Here is a 24,577-nt window from a genome sequence, read left to right on the forward strand (position 1 = left end):
CCCTTCCTTCCCTCCCTCCGCTCCCCTCCCCTCTGCTCCGACTCCATCTGCTGCTCCTCCTGGCCAGGCTCCCCCTCAGTTGGCACAGCGAGAAAAGAGAACAGGATGGTTATTTTTATCCTAAGATACTGCTGGGGGAAGGGGTGCCATCTGACTGAGAAGCACAGCTCCTGTAGCAGTTGGGAGGTCAGAAGGAGGTGGGAGGCCCAAGATCGCCCTGGGAAGGACCCACAGATTTGGGTTCCAGAGATCAGGCAGGTCTGGGAGAAGCAGTGCAGGACCAGGAGTGGGGAGCTCTGAGCAGCACCACTACAAACTGCTGTGCAACCATCAGCAAGTCACTTGGTGTCTCTGGGCCTGTTTCCACCTGGTAAAGAGGGAGGGGTGCAGGCCCTGCCTGTCCCCCAGGCTGTTTTGTGAACATGAATGAAATGGAGAGAATCCTTTGCAAACTGGTGCCAAATGCGAGCACACAGGGAGGGCTGGCAGCCTGGGGACATTCTTATTCAGCCTCCCAAAGTGCCCTGGTTCTGGGAGCCCGACAGCAAATGTAGCCACTCCTGCCACCCAGCATGTCCACCCCCATTTTTTTCACATGTTTGATGACTTTAGTTACATAAGCAGTATGTGAATTCACTCTCCTTCCCGGGGGGGGGGGGGGGGAATGAAGCCTTATGAAAAAGTCAAATCCAGAGCCTTCTTCCCCAACCCGGGCATGACAACCCCGAGAGCTGCAAGTTTCCTGTGTATCCTCCCAGACCCCGTGTTACACCTACATATACAGCATATGTTATGTCTGTACACGTGCCCACAGGTGATAGATCATATTGATTAGGGGTGTGTGCTTTAAAAAAAAAAAATCCATGCCTGTCATTCTGCAACCTGCTTTTTTCCCATGACAGTGCGTTTGAGATCCTGTTACATAAATATATTACCATTTTATTTAGCCAGTCCCCTGTTGATGGACAGTTAAGTTGCTTCCAATTGTCCCCTGTCACAAACGACACTGCAATGATATTCATGTAGATGTCCCCCTGGGCTCACAGAAACCACGTGGGCACTGAATGGCTGGGCTGGAGGGTTTGATGATGTTACTATATGCCCCCGCCCCCCACCCCACCCCCAAAAAAGTCTTGCCTCCATCTTTAAAAGCAAGTTGGGAGGCTGAACGGCTCCAGGCTGGAGGAGGAGGTTCCCCTGAGTGAACTGTTTCTGAGCCGCAGGGGTGCAGGCAGTGGGGGGCTGTGCCTAGCGCCAGCCCCTCGCCCTCATGTCGCAGCTGCAGCTCCAGGCTCCGCGGCCACGTGCACATTTGTCCAAACTGCCATGCTCCCGGGCACACACAGCCTCACTGTCTCTCCTGCACCGAGATGCGGCTCTCTTTGCCATCCTCCTGCACCACGGGCTGGCACCGGTGTAAGGTCTCCTGCACGGGAGCGGTGTACTCCACCTCCTCAGGATCTGACCGTGCACCCTCTTTGGCCTTCCCGGGGTCCTCAGGGCAGAAGGTCTGGTGAGCCAAGGGGTGAGGTTATGCTCAGCAACACCTCTGAGGAGCCCTCCCACCAAGGGGATGCTCCCCAATCAGGGCGGATTCCATGGGTGCCTCCTGCCCCCTGCTGGCCACACTGAGGGTGTCAAGAAGCTTCCAGTGGGTTTAAGGAGGTGCCCCTCCGGTCTGGCCCTTGGCCTGCACCAAGGCCCCAAAGTGGTTCCCCACGTGTTGGATGCCAGGAAAGAACAGCAGATGACGCCACTGACTTTGACCATGGTGCCAGGGCAGCTCTGTGGAGAAGTGCGCTCTGGGGATAACGAAGGCTGGCGCTGAGGGAGGGGATGGGAGGAGCTCTGGATCCCGGGAATGGGACTGGGGGGTCGGGAGGCAGAGCAGCCAGTTCTGCTGTCACCCCACTGGCCACAGGGCAGACCCTGAATCGGTTTTACTGCCATAAAGGCACCAGTGAGTCCATCTTCTTTGCAGTTTGCCAAGTTCAGAGCCAGTGCCCAGGGGTGACCTACCTTGCGGTTTACCTTGGGCAACTTCCCTAGAGAGAAAAAAATAGAGGGGTGGAGACTTAGTAGTGAGGCCAGATAAGGAAACAGGCAGCTGGTTCTGCTTGACCTTCTCCTCCCTCCCTGCCTTCCTCGTCACCTCCCTGTGGGGACTCACAGAAATACACAGGCACCAGCAGGAGAGCCAACAGGAGGGCTGCGACGAGGGGGATCACCACCAGGGCTCTCTTCCGATGCTCGATACCTGGAGAAACGGAGACTTCAGCGATGGCTCCCCCCCCAGGCCCAGAGCTGCTGGACCTCCCCAGACTCTACAGTCCTCCCAGGCCTGAGCTCATCCCTGACAGGCCTCGAGCAGGTGGCCCTGGTGAGCCGTGGCCAGCAGATGTCTTTAGTGTGACCAGCACATTTTTAAATTATGTTAAACCTTTTCATTTGGGGGCGACTGCAGATTTAAAATCTAGACACCTGGTGTCTCTTAGAAATGTGGAAATCTAGCCCCATTGGACCAGCAGCCCCACCTGGCACTCACTGGCCAGAACCGAGTGCCCGCTCCCCACCGCTCCCCACACTCCCCTCCCTCCCCACTCTGTGCCCGTGCTGAGGTGCTGAGGACCTGCATCGTTTCTGTCCGCACTGTTGCCTTTGTTATAGAAGAATGGAGGGGAAATAAACGTGTTTCTTGTACCTCAGTTTCCATTCCAAACGAGAAAACGAAAGGAAGACTAGGAGGCAGGGCAGGGACTAGGGCAGCGGTTCTCAACCTGTGGGTTGCGACCCCCACCCTTTCACAGGGGTCGCCTAAGGCCATCGGAAAACACATATATAATTACATATTGTTTTTGTGATTAATCACTATGCTTTAATTATGTTCAATTTGTAACAATGAAATTGGGGGTCACCACAACATGAGGAACTGTATTAAAGGGTCGCGGCATTAGGAAGGTTGAGAACCACTGGACTAGGGTAAGGCACACACCTTGGGACAAAATTTAAAGGGATACAAAAAAAACTCAGTAATCAAGGTAATATTTTCATGTCATGTTTTAAAAAAAAATCATATCTATTTTCATGTCATGTTTTTAAAAAAAAAATCATATCATCAAATTATGGCCCACAGGTTGGCTGCCTGTTTTTTTTTCTTAAAGTTTCCAAAATTAGGCTCAGGCAAGTCAGGCAGGGTCATGCAGATGCAAGGTTGGACCATGGCATTAGTTAAAATTTTATATAGTTTGCTCATTATGGATTTTTTTGCATTGACTTTTATTCTTTTTTAAATATTACATCAAGCTGTTGCTTATCTTGCCCTACCTGGTTGGGCTCAATGGATAGAGCATGGATCTGCAGACTGAAGAGTCCCAGGTTTGATTCGGTCAAATACCTCAGTTGCAGGCTCAATCCTTGGCCTCAGTCCAGGTGTGTGCAGGAGGCAACCAATGATACGTCTCTCCCACATTGATGTTTCTCTCTGTGTCTCTCCCCCGCCCTTCTACTCTCTCTAAAAATCAATGGAAAAATACCCTTGAGTGAGGATTAACCAAAAAAAAAAAATGTTATCTTGATTACTGCATTTTTCAGGCACCCCTTTAAATAGTGTGCCCAAGGTAAATGCTTCCCTCACCCAGCCCTGCCAAAAGGAAAATGAATGTTAAAAAAAAAAAAAAAAGCAAAGAGAGTGCGTTTTTCTCACCTCTGACCTTTTTCACTTATTAACATGACCTGCCTAGTCCCTGTAGTTACTTGAGTCTGTGATCTGTGCTGTAGGCCAACCTCCTCGTTCTAAAATCAAAGCTGAGGCCCTGGGAGGAAACCGTGTCACACCACGCTGATCCTTGAAGTGTGAGGGGGGCTGCAGAATAGCTTCGATGAAGCACTTCCAAAGTGCAAGAACCCATGCCAGGCACTTCCACCAACCCACTCAGGGAGGTGCTGTTATCATCCCATTTTATAGATGAAGAAACTGAGGCTCAAGAGGGGAGCTGACTTGCCCGCCCCAACTCCAAACTGCTTCCTCCTCTCACTTCCTCTCCCACTCATTGTTTCTGTATGCCTCAGGCTCCGCTTGTATTTCCCTACTTCCCGAGCCTGCTGCCAGGACCCATTCTCCAGGACTCACCACAGACAGCATCAGTCTTGTTAGTCCCTGCCTGTAGCTCCACCAGGCCTTTGATCTCACAGCTGTGTGGACACACATGTGCACACACATACAGGAAAAGAGAGAGAGAGAGAGAGAGAGAGAGAGAATATTTTAAAATATACAGAATAATTATATAAGCATTTATAAACATAGATTATAAGTGTAAAGAGCCAATCATTTGTAGATTATAACTTTTGAAAACAAGTCCATCAACTCAGACTTCAAAAGCAAGGCTAAATAATGTATGTCATATAATGTATCATATGTTTATTCTAAAAACATTACTGATTTTGCCCTAAAAATAGAAAATTAAAATAAATTATTAAAAAAAAAAAAAAAACCTAGATTCACCGATACAGATACTAGGGCATTGGAAACTAAAGAGAAAATAAACAAATGGGACTACATCAAAATAAAAAGTTTCTGCACAGCAAAAGAAACCATCAACAAAACAACGAGAAAGCCCACTACATGGGAGAATATATTTGCCAATGCTATCACTGATAAGGGTTTAACCTCCAACATTTATAGGGAACTCATACAGCTCAACAAAAGGAAGATAAACAATCCAATCAAAAAATGGGCAAAGGACCTAAATAGACACCTTTTAAAATAGGACATTCAGAAAGTCAAGAGACATATGAAAACATGCTCAAAGTTGCTAATCATCCGAGAGATGCAAATCAAAACAACAATGAGGTACCATCTCACACCTGTCAGAATGGCTATCATCAACAAATCAACAAACAACAAGTGCTGGAGAGGATGTGGAGAAAAAGGAACACTTGTGCACTGCTGGTGGGAATGCAGACTGGTGCAGCCACTATGGAAGACAGTATGGAGTTTCCTCAAAAAACTAAAAATGGAACTCCCATTTGACCCTGTGATCCCACTTCTAGGAATATATCCCAAGAAACCAGAAACACCAATCAGAAAGGATATATGCACCCATATGTTCATAGCAGCACAATTCACCATAGCTAAGATCTGGAAACAGCCTAAGTGCCCATCTGTAGATGAATGGATTAGAAAACTGTGGTACATCTACACGATGGAATACTATGCTGCTTTAAAAAAGAAGGAACTCTTACCATTTGCAACAGCATGGATGGAACTGGAGAGCATTATGCTAAGTGAAATAAGCCAGTCAATGAAGGAAAAATACCACATGATCTCACTCATTTCTGGATAATAAAGACCATTATAAACTTATGAACAAAAATAGATACAGAGGCAGAGCTGCCTCGAACAGATTGTCAAACTACAGCAGGAAGGCCATGGAGGTTGGGAGGGCAGGAGGGGGCGGGGTAAGAGATCAACCGAAGGACTTGTATGCATGCATATAAGCATAACCAATGGATATAAGACACTGGGGGGTAGGGGAGGCCAGGGGATTGTCAAGGGCGGGGGGAAAAAAAGGAGACATATGTAATACTCTTTGTAATACTTTAAGCAATAAATTTAAAAAAAAAACACAACTAGATAGAGAGAGAATGAGACATTAAGTTTGCCAACCATAAGATTTCCAACCCCAGAGGGAGACCATCAACAACCAACAAATCCAGCTTCACTCAGCACATATTTCATGCACCCTCCTGTGCTGGTTACAGTGCAAACTGTTCTTATGGCACTCATGAGTGCAGAGGAAAGATTACTACGCATCTTGAAGGGGTAATAATTGGAGCGTCTCTAATGAGTGCCAAGCCTTGTGATATAGGCTAAAGTGAACTGGGAATTGTCCAGAGAAGAGGAGATGAAATCTGCAATGGCAGGAATGGAGACATGATCCATTTGGTTTAAGACAGGGCTTCTCAACCTCGTCGGCACCACTGACATTTTGGGCCACATAACTCTCTGTAAGGGGGTCTGTCCCATGCACTGTAGGATGTTTAACGGCATTTCTGGCCTCCACCCACTCGATATCAGTGACATCCCCCTTCCCAGTCTCGGCTCCAGATATTGTCAAAATTGCTTAGTTGAGAACCTCTGGTTTAAGAGTCGTCCAGAAAGACTCCCCTGGAGAAGTTAGGTCTGAGTCGGCCCAAAGGACATAAAATTTAGAACCGTGCTACATTCCCACTAAGCAGAACAATGTGATACAGAGATTAGGTGGGTGAGATGCCAGATGCATTATGGAACCATGGAAAAGTTGGGTCTTTAGAACCAGATCACTGATAGAACCCGATCACTGCTAGTCAGCCATGAAGGTTTTAACGGGATTCAGCTGTGAGTCATATCAGCATCCAATCACATGACGTAAGTCGTGGGAGGACTCAGCTGGCCAGAGAGCTCACAGGATGAGAAATCGAGAGAAGTGGCCAGCCAGGAGGCCAATGAAGGAGTCTAGATATAGAAGAGCAGGTCCAACATGGTCCAAGAAGGAGGAGGAGGAATTGTCTGAGAGGCATGTCACAAAGAAAAAAAACATCTAAAGTGGGGGGAGAGGGAGAAACTTCAAAGAAAGCATATACATGAGGAGAGTGTTCATGAGCTTACAAAACACTCCCACCAGTCTTTTCCTCAAGCCTCATGAGACGAAGGTCATCCCCAACTTCCAGATGAGGACACTGAGGCTCAGAGAGATGAGGGTCACACCTGGCACAGGGCCACACCCTTCCTCAGCGGCAGTGAGGTTGGAACCCAGCGCTCTGGTTCTACTGCCCCAACGTGCCACCACTCATCAGTCGACATGGACCAGTAAAATTTATTGAGCACCTACTATGTTCTAGGCCAGGGGTGGGCAAACTTTTTGACTCGAGGGCCACAATGGGTTCTTAAACTGGACCGGAGGGCCGGAACAAAGCATGGATGGAGTGTTTGTGTGAACTAATATAAAGTCAAAGTAAACATCATTACATAAAAGGGTACGGTCTTTTTTTTTTTTAGTTTTATTCATTTCAAACGGGCCGGATCTGGCCCGTGGGCCGTAGTTTGCCCACGGCTGTTCTAGGCACTGGTCTAGGCATAAGGGATGCATAAGTAGGAGGAGGAAAAGAGCCAAGTCTCTACATTTAAGGAGTTTGCAACCTATTAGGAGAAAGGCAGACAGTAAACAAAGGACCAAGTGTCTATGAGATGCTACAATTTGTGTGGACAATAAGTGTTTGCACATGAGCACGTATGTGTTTGTGTGTTTGTCGATGGGAAGACATGTAAGGAAGTGTCTGCTTCCAAGGAGCGCTGGAGGGCTGAGGGAAGGGGTGAAAGGGAGACTAATCACCGTAGGCCCTTTTGTGCCTTCTGTCTGAGGCGCCTGTCTTACCCATTATTTAAAATTAAATGTAAAAAGTTAATGGGGCATGTGTTAAAGTGTAGTCCAGGCAGAAGAGCTTGATGCAAGAGTATGAACAGTGTGTTGAGGAGACTGCAAGTAGCAGGAGGTGGGAAGAGGTCAGGAAGGTCATAGGCCACGCGAGAGAGTCTGGGTTTGACCTAAAGGCCCAGCGAGCCGTGAAGCACTGTAAACAGAGAGTGCTGTGATCTAAAATGGACTGCAGAAAACTCACTTTGGAAGTGAAGGGAGAACCAGATGAAAGGGGGAGACTAGAGGTGAGGAGGTCAATAAGGAGGCTAAGGCACCGTTCAGACCGCGGTGATGAGGCCCAGGCTAAAATGGCATCACTGAGACAGTGAGAGGGAGGAGTCCCAAAGCATCTGGAAGGCAAGGAGGTGACTGATTTGGAGGTGAGGGGGGACTACGGGACAAGTGCCCAGAGGCAGGGCGGTGGCTTCCACCGAGGGTGAGGGGAGCAGGAAGGTGAGCCCATTTGGTGCCTGTGGGTCACTTGCAGGGAGATGTACCCTCGGCCATTGGATTTGACAGTCTGGGATCCAGGAGACAAATCTAGTCAAGAGATGTTGATTGGGAACCACCCGAGAGAGATGGTAGGAGAGATGGTAGCTCGAAGCCATGAACACGGATGAGGTGGTCCAGGGGAGGCAGGCAAAGTGGTTAAAAAGTAGAGCAGAGCAAAGGCCTGAGAAACCAGTTCAGGAGGACCAGGGGCGGAGAAGGAAAGGAGAGGTGTCACCATGTACCCGAGGAAAGGGAGTTTCGCGGAGTTGGAGAGATCAACAGTGTCTCTTACCACCAACAGAGCACAGACAAGAAAATGCTAAAAAGTGCCCATTTGGTCAGTTGTCCAGGAGGTCGCTCTGAGGTTTTACACGGGCATGAGTGTGTGTGGACATGGGAGCCGGGGCTGAAGGGTAGATAGCAGGATCGGATGGAAGCAGACCCCATGCCCCTCTTGGGACAGAAAACACCAGGGATGAGTTCTTATACCTCGTCCAAGGATGACACTTGTCATAAGCAGATGACACATTGGAGAAGAAGCCGACCAGGCAGGGTTCGCAGATGGTGTCAGAAACCCCTGTCGCTGGGAGGGAGAAGGGGGCATTCATCACACAATGGACTACCTGTCTGGCTCCCAGTCTTCCTGCTCTAAGCCCTCCTCCCCGGCGGAGAGCCTCCGCCACTGCTGCAGCCCCTGGGAAGGCTTCTCCCACTGCCCTCCCAAGGCAGATGCCATGGCAAGAGCCGGAATGAGAAGGGTTCATTTCCTGCTCACTCTAGGAGACATCCTGATGTAGGCTGTAGTCTCCATTCCCTCCACCTCTGGGCTGAGTGCCCACTGCCCAGCCCCTTGCCTTTGGCCCTCAACTCCTCCCTCCTGCCTCTAGAGCCGATTCTCAGACAGGCCACTTACCGATCTCCTTGACCCCAAAGCCAGGGGGGCAAGAGCTGTGTGGGGCGCAGTTTTCACAGACCTCGTCGACACAGTGTCGGCCTTCGTCACATGTGCAAGTCGTGTCTGTTTCCAAAGTGCCTTTACTCTGGACCCGGAGTTTTAGGTCTGCGCAGAGATGGGTGGGAAGGATGGGAACCCTTGCTGGGGACTCTCTGAGCCCCACTCCTCACACTTCCTGCTTTTTTTTTTTTTTCTTAGACCCTCTTCCAAGTAGGGATAGCAGTCAAATTATTTAACAACCAGTATAGCCTAGACTCCAATCAATCCAAACAGACCCTGGCTTTCTATTTTTAATAAAAGGGAGGGGAGGGGACGATGGTTAATGGCTGCATTGTCAAGAATGAGTGGAAGCCCTTGCTGGTTTGGCTCAGTGCATAGAGCTCAGTGCATAGAGCATTGACCTGCAGGCTGAAGGGTCCCGGGTTTGATTCCGGTAAAGGACACACGCCCGGGTTGCAGGCTCGATCCCCAGTAGGGTGAGTGCTGGAGGCAGCCAATCAATGATTCTCTCTCATCACTGATGTTTCTATCTCTCCCTCGCCCTTCCTCGCTGAAATCAATAAAAATACATTAATTTTTAAAAAAAGAATGAGCTGGAATATCAGCCCCACTCCCAAGCACCGGTCCCCCGCAGCCCACACACTGGGGTCGCAGTATCTGTGCGGATGGCAGCGCCTCTCATTGCTCCAGGTCCCCAGGAATTCGCCTTCACTGCAAGGGACGCATTCCGTGTCGGTCACCGCCGTGCAGTCATTCATCAGTTTCTGTCCTGGAAAAAGCATCAGGAAATGAGGCAGCTCTGACCAACTCTGGGAGTCAGACATTTACCAAAAACTGAGCAGGCTGGGAGCAGGCTGGGCTTTCGGGCAGAGGATTCAAAGGTGACAGTCTCAGAGCCTTCCAGCCTTCAGAGTCAGGTCATGGGTAGGAGGGTGGGGGGCCAAGGAAGATACAGGAACCTTAGTCCTGAGTAGGCACAGAGGGAACCCACCACTTTCTGACAGCAGGGCAGGGCTGGGCAATCCCAGGGGCCATTTAAGACTCAGGTTTACAGATGACATATGGAGCCTGCATCTGCCAGCAAACCACGAGGGGTCCCACCGTGAGGCTGGAGGGAGGCGTCTCACCTGGCGGGCACAGATTACAGCACTGGCTTTCTGTGGGGTACTGGTTCTCACTGCATGCAGGTGGTTCTGGGTGGACCTAAAGACAGAATTGGGCAATTTGAGGGGATCTGGGAATCTCTGCTGTAGCCTCGTTGGCAGGAAGGTGAAAATCAGCCGGGAGAGTGGTTAGAGCTGAAGCGGAAATCCAAAGCAGAACAGTGGGGCCTGCCTACTACTTGGCTTGGTTATTTTTAACTAAACTGCCAACTGATACAATTGTAAAAGCACCCAGAGAATCGTGCTGGTCTTTTACAAAGCGATTGTGCTTGAACCTCACAATAGTCTCTGAACTAAACAGATCTTCCTTTTGTCGGGACTCCTGACACTTTCTTCTTCACAAAGATTCAAAAGCACGTGAGGACCCCAGGACTGCCCCTGGAGTCCAGAGACTGGCTGCTTCAGCTGGTCCTAGTCCTAGGTTGGGGCTATATTTAGCACCTGGCCTCTTCCTCCTATTATTCTTCTGCTCCCCACCCCTTTCCCTGTCTAAGCCTCACCGTGTTTTTCCCCCCTAAGCCCTCCCTCATAAAATGCCAGAACATTGTGAAGCTGGGAAGATAAAATCCAACACTTTCACTTTACAAATGGTCAGACTAGCCCGGCTCAGTGATTGAGCATTGACCTATGAACCAGGGGGTCACGGGTTCAATTCCTGTTCAGGGAACATGCCCAGGTTTCAGGCTTGATCCTTGATAGGGGGCATGCAGGAGGCAGCCGATGGATGATTCTCATTATTGATGTTTCTGTCTCTCTCTCTCTCTCTCTCTCTCTCTCTCTCTGAAATCACACGGTTTCACAGTGATAGGATCTGAAAGAAAAGACAGGTCTCAGTACTCTCCCTCTCTCCATCAGCTTGGCTCTCACCCTCACTTTTACTACTTCCAGGTACAACGCATGCTATTAATTACTTCTCACTAAATTAAATACATTTCTTTTCCATGTAAACCTTATGTCATTGCCATGAGAACGTCTCATAAATAAAAGGTAACCCTAAAAATAAAATTCAACAGCAACAAAACAACATTATGAAACGCCAGCTGGTTGCTTTGCTTGCCGATGGCCTCTACCCCAGGCCTGCTCTTGATTTTTGTTTTAGAAAGAGGATTAGCAAGCACTTGAGAAGTATTAACTAACTATATTCTAATTCCAGAGACTTCCTCCTTCAAAAAAGTCAAAGGGTTTAAGACAGAACTGCAAAGTGCATCACTGTTGTTTGGTTCTGTGTGCGTGGGCTCCCTACAATCATCCCACGCTTTGGGAACAGCCAGTGAAAAAAGCATAGGTTCGAGAGACAAACAGCTTCAGGCTCTCTGTCTTTGCAGCACTTGACTTTGCAACACTTACTAGCTATTTGCTTCTCTTCCTCTCAGTTTCCACATCTCTAAAATGGGAGTAATAACACCTACCCACAGTTTAGGTTGTAAAGATGAGAACGAACATTTGTGTGTGGCCTGGCACCGTGTCTAGAGCATAGTAGGTGCTCATTAAGTAGCAGTTTGATTATCATACATATGTGAGTATCTGCTTGAATGTCCAGTGTCCTGGCTGACTGGCTGGCTGTTCAGGATCCTGCCTAATGGGTGGCTCTCAGTCAGCCATTGCTTACGGGAAATGTGTCTTACCCCAAATGGGGAAGGAAACAGAAAAGGCGGCTGCCGCCATCATCACATCACATCACAACATTCATCAACCTTCAAAGCCTGTGAAGGTTCTCCCTGCAACACCGCGGACCTTCCCCCCACGTCCCACGGCCATGAAAGTCCTTTATGCCATTTTCAAACACATGAGAAATAGGGTTCCTCCTCTGAAAGTTGGTCCATCCCCAGTTCCCACTCCATAGTTCCAGTCCTTCTGATACCAAGGCTGGGAGGCTCTCACCACCTGAGAGACGGGCTCAGGAGCCAGGCAGATGCAGGTTTATATCCAGGTTTATATCCTAGCTATGAGAATTTTGGCAAGACATTCCTTCTCTCTGAGCCTGTTTCCTCATCTGTATACTGGGGAGTTCAAAGAAACCAGACAGCAAACACATGGAAAGCATTTTCCTCAGGGCCTGACATGCAGGAAGCTCTCGATAAGTAGCAGCTGCCATTGGAGTTGTCACAGCCCAGGTCCACCTGGAGCCAAAATTGGGAGTACGCTCCTGAGAAGCCCAAACCAGCTTCACGCCCTCCCCTGGCTCTGCCCCCTCTCCCTCCTACACGACCTCTCTTCTTTCCAGCTCCGCCCCGGGGAGGTGCTCCTCTCCTCCTGGAGCCCTTGCTTAGAGTGAAAAGGAGAGTTCTGGGAACAAAGTAGCTTCCCTTACCACCCACTGCACGGCTCCATTCCTGCTCAGACCTCATGCCAGAAACTACAGCCCCTGAGAGTCGGGGGAGACCAGAGGGGTTGGGATGAGAGGGTAAGGTACTTGGGGGATTCCCAGCCTCCAGAATGAGGAACTACAAAAATACACTTAAACAAAAAGTGAGACAAGTGTGGGCTTCTGAAAATCCCGGAGACATGCTCGGTCGGGCATGTCTGAGCCCTCTGGTGCCCGGAGAAACCCTTTCTTGGGTCACCTGAACTATTCATCTCCCCCACAGCCCCCCTATGTCATCCTGAACTCAGGATGCGGAGACATGGCCTTGAGCAATCCTCCTAGGTCGGATCACCCCTTGTGCCCACAAGATGCCCTGGAAGAAGGCAGCCCAGCTGGCAAGGAGACGATAACCACTCTAAGAGCTGGCATCTGTCCACATGCGAAGGGACAGGAAACCAGCCAGACCCTCCCCTTCCCTCGGCCTGCCTTCCTTCCCACTGCTGGCCGGCCTTGGAGGCGAACCAGACGCCAGCCTTTCCTGATGAAGGCTTGAGGCTCCCCAAACCGCAACCCCATCCACGCTGTCCTGGCACGTTGCCTGCAGTGCCCCCGCGTCGCACCCTCTGCGGGCTACCTGGAACCCCAACCTGGGAGGAGAGAGAGAGGCAGCCCAGCTAATGCAGCCAGGACCCCAGGGTCCCAGGCCGAGCTTCCACCACCCTTCTGTCCTCAACAAAATCAGGTAGAAGAGCCCTTCCCCGAAGGAAGGCTTCTCTGCCCCTTCCCCTCTCAAATCCCAAACTCCGCCGTCAGGTCGGAGCAAAAATCCAACTCACGGCGGTGAGCCAGCAGCCCAAGAGGAGACACTGCAGAGGCAGGCGGACCATGGCGAGGTCGGAAACAGGCGGCGCGGGAGCGTGCGGGACCCGCTCTGTAGTAGCTCCCGGCCCCCAGCGGTGGCCTCGCCCACTAGAGGGGCGTGGTCTCCGCGGGCCAATCGCGGCCGGCCTCGCTGGGGAGGGCGGGGCTCCCGGCGACTCGCGGGTCTGGGATTTCCCCAGGATATTCCCGGGTTCAGTTTCCCCGGGGAGTTTAAGGACGCGCTGGGAAAGGGGAGTGGAGGGTCCCAGGGAGGGCCCTTCCTCCTTAGCCCCCGGGACTCCAAAGGCCAAGCTGGAGAGAGGAAGGAGCCTGCAGGCTTTCCTGGGGGGCGAAGGAAGGGGAGAGATCCCCACCGGGGCTGGGAAGACACCACAAGGACCCCCACGGTTCTTCCCCCGCCGCCTCCGGGAATCCCAGCAGAACCGAAAGCGTCCCCACCGCGGGTGGAGAGACCTAAGGAAGTTCCCCCTCCCCATCCCCAAAAAACGGGAAGGCCACCGCTGGGGTGTGGGAAGGAGGGCTGGGGAGGCGTTTCAAGGAAGAGAGTTTCCCTCTTAGAGTTTCTCTTTCAAAGGAAATTCCCTTGTATGTGCCCAGCGTCCCTGCCTCCCGTCTGTCCGTCCATCCATCCATCCATCCATCCATCCATCCATCCACGCAACCATGCGCCCCACCACCACCAGATTCTATCCCATCCCAGTTTCCTTCTGTCTCTAAGCACTAGGACCCCTAGAGAATCTCAGGAGACTCCCACCCTCTTGTTCTGCAGAAACACACACACACACACACACACACACACACACACACACACACACACACACCTTTGTGCTCACATTTCTCCAGCCTGGCCCTCCTAGCCTTTCCTGAATCGGTGTTAACAGTCTCTGCTCTGCAGCACACAATAGACACCAGGTTTCCTGGGTTCTGCTCTAGGCTGTGCCTCTGATGGGCCGAGTGCCCTTGAGTGCAGTTTTTCCCCATGAAACCTGGAGAACTAGAACTAGACAGTGGTTGAGGTGATAATTCTCCAAGCTCTGAATTTCTGGGCCAGGCCAAAGACCAGGGTGTGCAGAGCTGGGGGGATGGGAGAGGAGCTGCTAACCCCATTCTCCTGGCTTCTGATGCAAATTGCTCTGTGGATTTTACCTCTGGAAGCCAACCTCTCTTTTCCATCACCTCTGCCACTACCCTAATTCAGAGGCTCATCATCTTTCACCTGGACTGTCCCGACAGCCTCGCCCAGTCAATAAATATGACTGAGCCCCTACTATGTGCTAGGCAACTCTAACAGCTTTTCTCTCTCCCTTTCCCTCCTCCCCCGCCCCCGCTCTGCCTCCCTCTAATTTATACTGCAATTCCCTTTATAAACCCCAGATCTAATCTGATCAGGACACTCCACTGCTTAAAAACTTCTTTGGGCTTGCCCAGCTGGTGTGGCTCCGTGGTTGAGCATCAACCTGTGCACCAAGAGGTCCCTGGTTCAATTCCAGTCAGGACACATGCCCAGGTTATGGGCTGGATCCCCAGTAGGCAGCTTCAGGAGGCAGCCTATAGATGTTTCTGTCTCTCCCTTCTCTCTCTAAGATCAATAAAAACATACTTTTTAAAAACAAAATCAAAAACCCCTTTGGGCTCCCCTATACCCTCAAGATAGTCCAAACTCCTTCTTGCAGAGTAAACCTTCTCCACTTGGCCCCAACCTCTGTCCCCACTCGCCACTCACTCCCTGTCATATCCTCCCATGTATACTGGCTTTAGCCATGCTCACCTCCCAATTTTCCAAACACACAATTGTCTTTTCTTACTGTGTCTTGCTGTTTTCTTCTTCCCCTTCTCCTTCCTGAAGCCAATTTAAATGTTGCCTCCTCTTAAGTCTCCTCTTAACAACCTGAGACACAGGTAGGTACTCTGCTCCACCTTCCCCCTTCCCCTGTGTTCCCACAGCGTTATCGTGCTGGGCTATAACTCCGCCTGCTGCCCACATTTGACTGTGAATTCCTTGAAGACAGGACTAAATCTATCCGAGGCCTGGGCACACAATAGAATACCAATACACAATCACTGAATGAATGAGTGAGTGAGTGAGTGGGCTCAGTAACTTATCATTCTAATCACAGGCTCCATCAGGAAGGAAGTGGAGGCAAGAGCTACAGAGCTGATGGTGGAAGCACAGACCTCAAGCTGGTGGTCAGATGCCAACAGTGGAGAAACACTTGAAATCAGCATCCAGGGGACTTCATGAAGCCACCCAAGCTGGCCCAGAATGAAGAGAACATTAAAATATCTTTTCCCTTTTTAAGCCACTTAAAAAAAACCAGCACACTCTTAATTCCCTTCGGGTGCGGGGGCATCACTATAATAACATCAGCCATTATTTATTCTTTATGTGCTTGATTTCAAAATTGGGCCCTTCACAAAACTGCCTTGGAAAGCAAGCACACAGAATTAAAACATTAATTATATTATATAAAACATATCAGAGCAGCAATTAAAGCAGCTTAAATTAATGTGTGAAAGAATACATAGTAATCTTCGGTTGCCCCATGGGGCGAAGACCAGATAGCATAAAGGGAAGATATTTTAGTATATGTATACCCCGAGGAAACATGTGCTGGCAGGCACAGACCCAAAGAAGGCATAGGATCTACTCGGGCTGGGAAGAGTACGTCGGAGAAGGAAAGAGAGATGATGATTTATGGGGAGGATGGCAATATTTCAGTGTGTATCAAAGAGAACTATGAAGGGTCCAGTGATGGGAGTAGAGCAAAGGGCAGTAAAAGAGTGGGAACCCAGGGTTTTGGAATCACAGAGAAAATGGCCTTCGTATGGGAGTTGGGGGTCATAGGGCCAGGTGAATGGGTAAGAAGTGTGCCTGAGGGTTAAGTCCACAGCACTGCCACAATCTGGTGACCAGATGGTTCTACTATGCAAACCCCATTGTGTTGCTCCCAGATTTGAAACAACTCTCCCAGAGCCCTCACTTCTTAAGCTCACAGGGCCTGAGGCCATGGACTTTCTGGCCTGCATGTCTAATTGTCCTTCCTGCCTTCAACTTGCTGCTCCAGACTGTAGTGTCACCTCTTCCTGTAAAGCTCTTCTCCACTCTCCTTTTGTTGCACCAACTCCTTCTCACCCTTCAAGGCTTCAAGACTCAGCTCAGCTGCCCCTTCTTTGGAAAGTCCTCTCCAACAGCCAACCTCCCTGGGCCCTTTCAGTTTCCTGCGGCTGCTTACCTATGCAAGACACTATATTTCAATTATTCTGTGTACTCGTGAAACCAGTGTACCGAGGCGACTCAACTCGGTGGGGCATAATAATGAAGCTTCCCCCCTAATCTCAGCCTTAGCCCTGTTGTGTTGAATCTCCCTTTTCCATCCCTTAGTGACATCTCCAGCAGATTGCTTTATTTTTGGATCACTTTCTGTTGTTAAACCTTCATCCTTGAAAGCTTTATTTTCAAACTCAATTTAAATCTCATTTTATCTTCTCCCTTACTCATCCAAGGGTTGACTTGAGCCAGGTCCCTGCCTGCTTGGATAAAAGGTTGGGGGGGGAGGGGCATGGCCTGGCTGGGAGACGTGCCCCAGCACCCTCCCCCTTATTGACACTGAGAGGAGGGAGTGGGAGTAGCCCTCTCCCTCTTGTAAACACTGCTTCCCTAGCCAACCCAGAGTGGCAAGTGTCCACATATGGTTTCTCCTGGGGCACATTAAGTTTCTTGGAGGCTTCCCCACTGCCCAGTTCTCTGACAGAGGACATCCAGCGCAGGCTTGAGCTCTCTCTCCTGCCTTGCCTCACTACCTAGGCTCCTGCCACTGGGGAGACCCTTGTGCAGAGCAGTCAGACTGCTTGGTGGAATATCAGAAAGCCCAGCTAACTACTGCAAGTTCCACCTGACCCAGAGACGCTCACGCATCCTGGCCAGCTGCTCCATGGTGACCCCTCTCTCCACCTCTCTTCTCCCCTGCTCAGATAGGCACAGGGGACATCAGCAAGTCAACTACCAAGTAGATCCCACTGGGGAACAGCATCCTAGCATCCTTTCTTGCAGTCACCCCTCAATCACCATGAGAGACTGTTACGGCCAAAGGTGATCCTGAGGGGGCGGGGGGGGGCGGGGTGAAAGGATTGAGAATAGACAGACAAGAGAATGAAAGCTGTGTCTCGGTGGGACGCTGCTCCCTGATGAGGAGACAGCGCCAGCGCCCACAAGCCGTGTCTTTATTTTATAGCAGATGCCACGAGGCAAAGTAGGGGCATGATCACGTTGTTTACAGCATTCTCCTGAGTTTCAACCTCACTTAACTACATGCACCCGAACTCTATCACAAGGCACGTGGGGCCACGTGTTTGGACCATAGGTTCAAGCTTACAACCACAGCCGTTGGCTATGATTGTGCTGGGAGGGCCCTGCCCTTCCAGCTGGGACTTGCAAGTGGCAATGAGAGGACCCTTTCCTTTCATTAGTCCGAGGCTTGAACCTGGCCAAAACACTGTAGCCGCACCCCACAGAGACTCCCAATCAAAGTGGGAAAGATTGTCTACCACCATAATATATATCCCTCAATAAAACCAGAGAACTCCTCCCTCATCAGGATTATTAAATGGGCAAGGAAAAAGAAAGTGATGTTTTGACTAAGATAGAGGTTCAGCTCTGGCCCCTTTAGCAAACATTCGCGGGAAAGTATCTGGCTCCCATTTGGAATGCAGAGTACATAGGACATGTTGGCTTGGCCATGGGCTACAGTGCCAACTTCTAAGTAACAGGAGCTCCCATTCAATAACATCTGGACTGGGCCATCCCTCCTACCTAACTTGATTCCTACAAAGGAAGATCGTTATAGCCTGATGCCCACAAAGAGCCCATGAACATGCTGGATGCTGAACAAGCGTTTGTTGAGTGAAGGTGGGACTATATGAGACTGAAGGGATCCACCTGCGCATTCCATGCTGTCCTGGGTAGCTGCCAATCTTCCCCAGATGACTAGCCTCTCTAACTGGGATTCCCGGGTCCAACTGTGGACAAAAATATTTTCCTTCAGCTCTGCAGAGTAGGGTTGGGATTTATCAGAGGGAACTGAGAAACTCAGGAAATAACCCAACCAGAAATTAGGGAAACCCAAGAGCCAGCAAAACAGATGGGTGGGAAAACAACAGATGGGTGAGTTAACATTAAGTATAGGTCTCTATCTTGATCATGGCCTAATCATGATTTGATTGATCCTGATTCCTAGAGAAGAAAACCCTAGGTCTGGTCCTCAGCCTTCATGGGTTCTAATGTCTGGAACAAGAAATGGCTTTGGTTGGGAGAAGGTAATCCAAATTCTTCCCCATGGCCTCAAGATTCTGGGTGATCTCTGGTTTCTACTGACCTCTCCCTTCACTTGCCCACTTGCTTGCTACACTTTACCCATACAGGCAGCTCTGTTCTCACCTCAAAGCCTTTGTGCTGCTCCCTCTACCTGAAATGCCCCTCCTTCCACTCTTCATCCGCTGACTCTGCCTCACCATTCAGGTCTCCTGGCAAATGGTACCTCCTGGGGAGAAAACAAGATGGTGGCATAGGTAAACACCGAAGTTTGCTGCCTCTCACAACCACTTCAAAAATACAACTAAAAGACGGAACAGACATCATCCAGAACCACAGGGAGGCTGGCTGAGTGGGAATTCTACAACTAGAAGGAAAGAGAAAAGCATACCGAGACTCAGAGGAGGCACAGTGCGGAAGTAAAATACAAAGGTGTGGAGGTGCATGTGGAGCAGGCTGGTGGCTGAGGGTGCGGTTATCGTTTTCAATCGGGAGGGAGTCTCAGGCTCTGAGCTCCAGTCTGGGTGAGTCTCTGGGGACCCAAACTCATACGGGAAAAGCGGGACTGCCTGGCATCGGTCGGAACTCGAGGGCAGCTTTCTCTCCGGGGGCTTGCAGCGATTACTGGGACATTGAGAAGCAGAGCCTCTGAGGGCAGGACTGAGGGCAGCCATAACTGCTAGCCCCACCCTGTTGATCCTGTGGGACCCACCCCGCCCAAGCCCTGCAGGGAGGCTTTTGCTGGATAGCCTCAGGCAAAGGCTAGATTAGCACCTCCCTAGAGATCCAGGAGCCAGGAAACCCAGAGGTCAGAGTGGGACCATCCAGTTTGCAGCTCCGTAGAACCATAAAGGACACACTCAGGGGGCAGACTCAGTGAGCACCAAAGCCCCATTGAAGCAAGGCGTGCCCCAGAGGGGTGTCTCCAGCACAGAAGTTCTCCCACTGCAGACACAGCTGATTCTCACAGCCAATTGGCCTGGAGGTCAATTCCTCTCAGTGATACCTACAACAATCAAGGCTTAACTACAACAAGACTGTGCACAAAGACCACAAGGGGGTGCACCAAGAGTGTCCTCCTCAGGTAACTGGGGAGGCTGAACCACTGGGCCCTAGAGGACACTTAGCACAGAAAACCACTTTATCAACACAGGGAAGCATAAAAAATGCAGAGGCAAAGAAAAAGGACACAAATGACAGAAATGGAGGAAAGCAAACTACTGGATATAGAGTTCAAAACCACACTTTTAAGGTTTTTCAAGAATTTTCTAGAAACTGCCGATAAACTTAATGAGATCTACAAGAAACCTAATGAGACCCTCGATGTTGTGATAAAGGACCAACTAGAAATACATTGCCTGAAATAAAGAATATTATACAGACTCCCAACAGCAGACTAGAGGATTGCAAGAATCAAGTCAATGATTTGAAATGCGAAGAAGCAAAAAACACCCAACCAGAAAAGCAAAATGAAAAGAGAATCTGAAAATACGAAGATAGTGTAAGGAGCCTCTGGGACAGCTTCAAGCGTACCAACATCAGAATTATAGGGGTGCCAGAAGAAGAGAGAGAGCAAGATATTTAAAACCTATTTGAAGAAATAATGACAGAAAACTTCCCCTACCTGGTGAAAGAAATAGACTTACAAGTACAGGCAGCGCAGAGAACCCCAAACAAAAGGAATCCAAAGAGGACCACACCAAGACACATCATAATTAAAATGCCAAGAGCAAAAGACAAAGAGAGAATCTTAAAAGCGGCAAGAGAAAGAAAGTCAGTTACCTACAAGGGAGTACCCATACGACTGTCAGCTGATTTCTCAACAGAAACTTTGCAAGCCAGAAGGGAGTGGCAAGAAATATTCAAAGTGATGAATACCGAGAACCTGCAACCAAGATTACTTTATCCAGCAAAGCTATCATTCAGAATTCAAGGTTAGATAAAGAGCTTCACAGATAAGGAAAAGCTAAAGGAGTTCATCACCACCAAACCAGTATTATATGAAATACTGAAAGGTATCCTTTAAGAAGAGGAAGAAGAAGAAAAAGGTAAAGATATAAATTATGAACAACAAATACACATCTATCAACAAGTGAATCTGAAAATCAAGTGAATAATCTGATGAACAGAATGAACTGGTGGTTATAATAGAATCAGGGGCATAGAAAGTGAGTGGACTGGCTATTCTTGAGGGGGGGGAGGAGTGAGGGGGATAAGGGAAGAGACTGGACAAAAATCGTGCATCTATGGATGAGGACAGTGGGTGGGGAGTGAGGGCGGAGGGTGGGGCGGGAACTGGAAGGAGGGGAGTTATGGGGGGAAAAAAGAAGAACAAATGTAATAATCTGAACAATAAAGATTTAATTTAAAAAAAAAAATGGTACCTCCTGGCCCTCCTGGATCACCTTATCTAAGGTGAAGTTCCTCCACCACCAACCTACCTTCCCCACTGCTGTCTTCTCTCATAGCTCCTGTTCTGGTCAGGGTTGTCATTGCAAGCAAGAAAAGACAGAGCTGGTGAATTTAAATACGAAGAAGAGAACATTATTGAAAAGGATCAGTTGGCTCATAGAATTGAAAGGAAGGTTAAAGAATCAAGTTCAGGCAGGAACCACAGGATGTGGGACATAGACAAGGCCCTGCTACAGAACAAGTCTTACAAACCAACTCTGTGCTAGCCACCCTCCAAGGGGGTCCCCCAGTGAGCCCACCTCCTGGTCTTCACAGGTTTGTGTAGTCCCCTCCGCCATTGTACCAGGGTTGGTCTACGAGTATGTGATCAATGGAAACCCAGAGCAGTAATAGTATCTCATGTCCAAGATTCGGTTGTAAACTACTGAGGCTTCAGTCTTATGTGCTCTGTCACATGTTCTCTGTCTCTCTCTCCTTCCTCCCTCCCACCTTGCCTCTTCTTCTTCCCTCCTTCTCTCTCTCTCTCCCCCTTCCCTCCCCAACCCCCACCCCCCTGCTCCTCATCAGGCCCTCTGGAAAAGCCAGCTGCCTTGTTATGAGGATCCTAATCAGTCTTTAGAGAAACCCACATGGTGAGGAACCGAGGCCTCTGGCCATTAGACATGGATCCTTCAGCCCCAGTGAAGTCTCAGATGACTGCAGCCCCACCTGACAACTTGACCGCAGTCTGATAAAAGACCCCTAATCAAAACCACCCAGCTAAGCTGCTCCTGGATTCCTGACCCACAGAAACTGGGAGATAAATGCTTGTCATTTCAAGTCACTAAATTTTAGGCTAATTTCTTACACAGAAATAGATCATTAATTCAATCTCTCACTGACTATGAACTTGAATATCATTCCCTCAAGGTTCAGAGTCTTGGGAAGGAACATCAGAGTGGCCACACCCCATATTCTGGCAGCCAGGAGGTAGGAAGAACTATCTGCACCCTCTTGGCCTCTTTAATGGGTCCTGTCCACCCCCTCTACTCTTGTCCAGTAAGAAGGATGATCAAAGGCCAAGCAGCCAAAATGATTCATTTGCCCTGCTATATCCCTCAGAACACTTGCCACGGTTTGCAATTCTCTATGTAGGATGGTATTTTTCTCCTTACCTCATCCCTCATTTTCTTCCTAAGTTTGGGCATACACCAAAGTCTAAAACAAAAGGAAGCCAATATTCTCCCAGCCCAATAATATAGGGGAAATATTCTCAAAAGTCAAGTATACTTTTTTTAAAATCCCAAACCCCGGGGAAAGACATAAGAATATGAAAGGTAACTTTTTCTCAGTGAGTTAACGGAAAAAATATATAAAGTTTGGGAATTGGGATCAAGGGATATAATTCTGCATCTGTTCATACAGTCAAAGCACAGTGAGTAATCAAACCTTTCCTGCTCAAGATATATGAAACAGATACTTTATTACACACCAAAAAATTATCCATGGTCCCATTCCCAAATTAAATCAATGTTTTTATTTGTACATGTCATCTTTTTGTCCTTGTTTGTATGTACCTTCAGATTTTTCTTCCCAAATTACCATAGATATATTTTCTGTTTTACATTCTCCTATAACATTATACCATACTAGAGGCCTGGTACACGAAATTCATGCACAGGTAGGGTCCCTAGGCCTGGCCGGCATTCAGGGCTGATCTGTGGGGCAACCAGCAGGGCGATCGGGACCCCCTACTCACACCCGCCTTGGCTGGCCTGGCACTGCCCACTCACCGGCCCCACCCCCCACTGGCTGCCAGTCCTGTGGGCTAGGGGCAGCTCCTGCATTGAGCATCTGCCCCCTAGTGGTCAGTGCACATCATAGTGACCAGTCGTTCCACCAGTCATTCTGCCATTCAGTCAATTTGCAATTAGAATTTTATTATATAGGATTATTTACACTTTTATAAATATTTCTTTTTTTCTTTATCTCTATACCTCCCTCCCCATAACAGCCTGGCAGGTATTCTTATACCTATTTAATTATTCATTTCATAAGAAAAGGCATCTTTATCATTTTTTTGTAGTCACTTTTCTCACTTAACAATATATTATGGAAATCATTCCAGGTTAGTAGACACAGACCTGACACATTCTTTTTCTTTCTTTCTCTCTTTTTCTTTCTTTTCTTTCTTTCTTTCTTTCTTTCTTTCTTTTTTTTTGTTGTTGTTGTTGTTGTTGTTTTTGTTGTTGTTGTTGTTAATCCTCACCCAAGGATATTTTTTCCATTGATTTTTTTTTTTTAGAAAGAGTGGAAGGGAGGGAGAGATAGAAGGGGAAATAAGAAAGAGAGAAACATCAATGTGCGAGAGAGATGGACCAGCTGCCTCCCCCACATGTACCCCTCATAGGGCCGGGAATTGAACCTGCAACCCATTTACCTGTCTTTGACTGAGAATTGAACCTGTGACCCTTTGGTGCTCATGCTAATGCTATAACCCCTGAGCAACACCAGGCAGGGCTGATATCCTTTTTTAATAACTGGTTAATATTCCACTATGCAAACTTGTTACAATTGGTTCAACCATTCTTCTGTTGCTCTATACTCAGTCTACATCCAAGTTTTAACCACTGTGAAGCATGCTGTAACAACATATATCCTTAGGCATTTATACTTTTATTTCTGTAGATTTCTAAAAGTGGAAGTTGTGAGTATATAGTATATTATATATACTAACAGGTATTTTCAAAATACTTTACAAAAAAAAACTTGGAAAATACTCATATATAAAAATACTTTACTTTGCATTCTCTCCATCTCTAGATGCTATAATTCATTTTAATATTTGACAATTGATGACAAGACATAGCTTATTGTTGCTTTAATTTACATTTCCCCAATTATTCCTGAAATTGAATGTCCTATCAAATGTTTATTAACCATTAGGCATTCTTCTTCCATTAAGTAACTTTGCCCATTTTTCTACTGACCTGTCTTTTTCTTTTTTTTTTCTTTTTTTAAAATATATTTTATTGATTTTTTTTTACAGAGAGGAAGGGAGAGGGATAGAGAGTTAGAAACATCGATGAGAGAGAAACATCGATCAGCTGCTTCCTGCACACTCCCTACTGGGTATATGCCCGCATCCAAGGTATATGCCCTTGGCTGGAATCGAACCTGGGACCCTTAAGTCCGCAGGCCGATGCTCTATCCACTGAGCCAAACCGATTAGGACTGAACTGTCTTTTTCTTATCAATTTTATTTATTCAACAAGCATTCATTGAACACTTACTATGTGACACGTGTTGGCATTTTACCATTGACTAGACAAAGTTCGAGCCCTAATGAAGAGCTCTTTATATAATAACTAGAGGCCTGATGCACAAAATTCTTGCAAGAGTAGACCTACCTTCCCCTGGCTGCCGGCACGGCTTCCCTCTGGCACCCAGGACCTGGGGTTTCCCTCCAGCTGCCAGCAGGCACCCAGGACCCGGGCTTCCCTCACAGCCCTGGCCTCAGCCAGAAGATCATCTGGAAGGACGTCCAGTCTAATAGCATATTACACTTTTATTATTATAAATTATATTAACCCTTTACTTTGTCATCCATGTTGAAAATCAGCTCAG

The 24,577-nt window shown here is 48.5% G+C and overlaps 1 protein-coding gene across 4 annotated transcripts; it reads right to left on the reverse strand.

Annotated features, from left to right (window-relative positions):
* Positions 1–875: 875 nt before the first annotated feature.
* CD40 (CD40 molecule) lies at positions 876–23,215 on the reverse strand. 4 transcript variants are annotated; one of them, XM_081098026.1, is made up of 9 exons: positions 13,206–13,318; positions 10,029–10,104; positions 9,545–9,670; positions 8,860–9,006; positions 8,436–8,529; positions 4,130–4,191; positions 2,171–2,257; positions 2,020–2,045; positions 876–1,510 (listed from the first exon to the last, which is right to left on the reverse strand). In XM_081098026.1, the coding sequence occupies exons 1-9, from the start codon at positions 13,254–13,256 to the stop codon at positions 1,349–1,351; spliced, it is 831 nt and encodes a 276-aa protein (XP_080954152.1). In that variant the 5' UTR covers positions 13,257–13,318; the 3' UTR covers positions 876–1,348. The 4 variants fall into 4 exon arrangements, with proteins under 4 accessions (XP_080954152.1, XP_080954154.1, XP_080954155.1 ...); XM_081098028.1 differs by lacking the exon at positions 13,206–13,318 and adding an exon at positions 23,095–23,215 and having other exon boundaries at positions 915–1,510; XM_081098029.1 differs by lacking the exon at positions 13,206–13,318 and adding an exon at positions 18,686–18,791 and having other exon boundaries at positions 915–1,510.
* Positions 23,216–24,577: the final 1,362 nt, after the last annotated feature.

The sequence above is a fragment of the Myotis nattereri genome (genome assembly GCF_964212035.1).
Source record: "Myotis nattereri genome assembly, chromosome: 8".
Taxonomy (NCBI): domain Eukaryota; kingdom Metazoa; phylum Chordata; class Mammalia; order Chiroptera; family Vespertilionidae; genus Myotis; species Myotis nattereri.

What these genes read in the sequence shown, in the direction of transcription:
- CD40 (XM_081098026.1), bottom strand. Translation starts at nt 13,256, where the DNA reads ATGGTCCGCCTGCCTCTGCAGTGTCTCCTCTTGGGCTGCTGGCTCACC. An exon ending in CTTTGGGGTCAAGGAGATCG is followed by an intron (nt 8,530 to 8,859) that starts GTAAGTGGCCTG and finishes TCTCCCTCCCAG; the next exon opens with CGACAGGGGTTTCTGACACC. An exon ending in CAAGACTGATGCTGTCTGTG is followed by an intron (nt 2,258 to 4,129) that starts GTGAGTCCTGGA and finishes CCGTTTCTCCAG; the next exon opens with GTATCGAGCATCGGAAGAGA.